Below are 2,609 nucleotides of genomic sequence, written 5' to 3' on the forward strand. Positions count from 1 at the left end.
GACCTGCACTTACTGCAGGACTTGTGACAAGCACATTGGAACCTTCCGTATCGCCGGGACGTTTATGTTGTATGTTTTATCTGATTAACAAGGAAAGGGTCTGTAGGTTACCAGTATGATGTGCTTGTTACTTGAGAAAACGATCAAAGTGAACATACGCAGTCAACCGCGGTTTGTAATCCATCATGTTTGTCTGCGCGTGCGTACAGGATGCCAAAATATTTCTTATAAAATATCTGTCTTCTCTAAACACTCAAGATGTGTAGTTTATATTTCTAGACCTGATAGATTGTTGAAATCAACGTTCAGTATGCTGTTATCTTCCCTTTTGGTGATGATATCAGCTGCATTTAACACGATTAACTCCACGAATATATTTCACAACAATTCAGAGCTTTCATTTGGATTTGATAACAGTATTAACATTACAGTAGATGGTATAACATTCATGGGTACTCAACCACAGGATGTATCCAGTTCTCTGCCACCGGAATGGTCCAGAATCTGCAGAATTCAACCAGGATTAGGATGTATTCATCCGTCTACCAAGCAAATTGTAGTAGATACCCTGGCAAAAGTACATCCAACTTGTATACTGTGCTCCGTCAGACGAGGGGAGGTATTGAGATTTGAAAGCTTAAGACATATTTTGCAAATTTCTGTGGTAAGGAAACATTATGCAGTGACGATTGGATGTGCGCCCGGAGGGAACATCACACTTCCGTACCCAATGCGTGCTGTCGGACTAAAGTATATACACGTTCAAGACTGCTTGATCCGGGACTCTATGGCGGACTATTTCAACACCGATATCAATATGATTCCAGACACATTGGTATATTACGCCATAATAGACTCTAGATTCTACGTCGATTCATCTGAGTTTGCAGTTACGGTACAAAACCTTCAATTCATGACGAAAGCGGCGAAATGCGGTCCAGAGAAAGAGCTAATGGTGGCGATCAGTAGAAATATTTCTTATGTATTCAGCAAGATTGTTTTACCCCGCGTTGAACGAATGAAAGGCGAGGAAACGCCTAATGCAGCACGTGCATTCTATCGCGGTGTATCGAGAGCTGCGTTCACATGTAATTATACAAAACTAATCGAACTTGACCGAAGTTTTGCGAGGAGCCTTGGTTCGAAGCATGATAGTGTCCTTTTGCAAAACTCAGATTTTCCAGCATTGCTTGTGTTTAATTTATCATATTCACTATTGCGGGAAGTACCAGGAAAATTCGATGACTGGCGACTATATTTCCCGCGTATGAAAATCATGGATTTAACACATAACAGGATAAATGATTTCAAAAGTGTACTAGACTATGGGACGAAGACTGAGGACCCTAGCATGGGTACACTAGATCTGCGCTATAACAATATAACTACAATAACGTTGAAGCAGCTCCGTGCATTACAACATCACAAGTATGTGAAGGTTGACATCCGGAACAACCCATTTGTATGTGATTGTGGTATGAAGGACTTCGTCGAGTTTTTTCATCACGACAACAACTTAACAATCGATACTGCAATAGGTCAGTATATGTATTTGCAAGATCTTAAATGCCACAAACCAGACAAATTGAAAGGTCGTAAAATTGCTGGCGTCACCATCAGAGAGCTAGGCTGTGAACTAGAAACGACAACATTACTCGCCGCACCAATCATTGTATTGTGTTTAATTGTCGCGATTCTAATTGTTTTTATTATCATCATGATAAAATACAGAAAGGAAATAGTCATTCTGGCTTTTACTAGATTAAACATAATACTCCCCTGCCAACGATTTGAAGACAATGCCGGTAAGAAATTTGACGCATTTGTCTCCTACAGTCAGCACGACTCTAATTGGGTATTGAATACATTGGTTCCGGGTTTAGAACGCCCTAACGGGCTTGATCCATTTAAACTTTGTCTTCATCAACGAGACTTTGCTGTTGGAACTGCTATTGCAGAAAATATCGTTAACAGCGTGGAGGCTAGTCGTCATACGATTCTCGTTATTTCACGGAAGTTCCTGGAGAGTGAATGGTGTTTGATGGAATTTCGAACGGCATTTCACCAAAGTTTGTTAGAAAAAAAGAAACATCTGATACTCGTTACTGTAGAACAGTTGGCACCAGAAGAACTTGATGCAGATTTGAAGCGTTGTATGCAGACATTGACCTATGTTCATATCAATGACAGGCTTTTTTGGGACAAAATTATATTTTCATTGTCGAATAAAAGGAAAAGGAACAAAGATGGCCATTTTTTCGACAACTTGAAGCATTGTTTCCGGCATCGACAACACCACCACGCCAACGGCAATAACAATCAGGCTAAATGATTTTATTTTTTGTGTTGTTCCATTTAGTTATATTGCAATTTAACTATTTGCATTGCTATGATAAAATTTATACAATAAAGCACTTGGTTATCACTAATATTTCGGAAAAAGGGCCTCATTTATGCCGATATTCATATTGTATATATAAAATAAAATAAAAAAGTACGGTTAAACATAATGTTAGCTATACATTGTACTGGTAAGCATTAACATTAGTTAGAAACACGTGTCGAATTATAGCTAAATACTACGTATTGGTCATACTACAAAACCACAT

The 2,609-nt window shown here is 38.9% G+C and overlaps 2 protein-coding genes across 2 annotated transcripts; both read left to right on the forward strand.

Annotated features, from left to right (window-relative positions):
- Positions 1-310: 310 nt before the first annotated feature.
- LOC138316697 (uncharacterized) lies at positions 311-1,459 on the forward strand (the record flags this gene model as incomplete). The annotated part of the gene is made up of 1 exon (XM_069258359.1): positions 311-1,459. A coding segment is annotated over exon 1 (1,149 nt), but the record flags the coding sequence as incomplete, so codon positions are not given.
- Positions 1,460-1,477: 18 nt separating this feature from the next.
- Positions 1,478-2,332, forward strand: LOC138316698 (toll-like receptor Tollo). The gene has a single exon (XM_069258360.1). The coding sequence runs from the start codon at positions 1,478-1,480 to the stop codon at positions 2,330-2,332; it is 855 nt and encodes a 284-aa protein (XP_069114461.1).
- Positions 2,333-2,609: the final 277 nt, after the last annotated feature.

This window comes from Argopecten irradians, chromosome 2 (genome assembly GCF_041381155.1).
Source record: "Argopecten irradians isolate NY chromosome 2, Ai_NY, whole genome shotgun sequence".
In the NCBI taxonomy this organism is placed as follows: domain Eukaryota; kingdom Metazoa; phylum Mollusca; class Bivalvia; order Pectinida; family Pectinidae; genus Argopecten; species Argopecten irradians.

Coding starts and splice junctions, on each gene's coding strand:
- LOC138316698 (XM_069258360.1), top strand. CDS start 1,478: ATGAAGGACTTCGTCGAGTTTTTTCATCACGACAACAACTTAACAATC.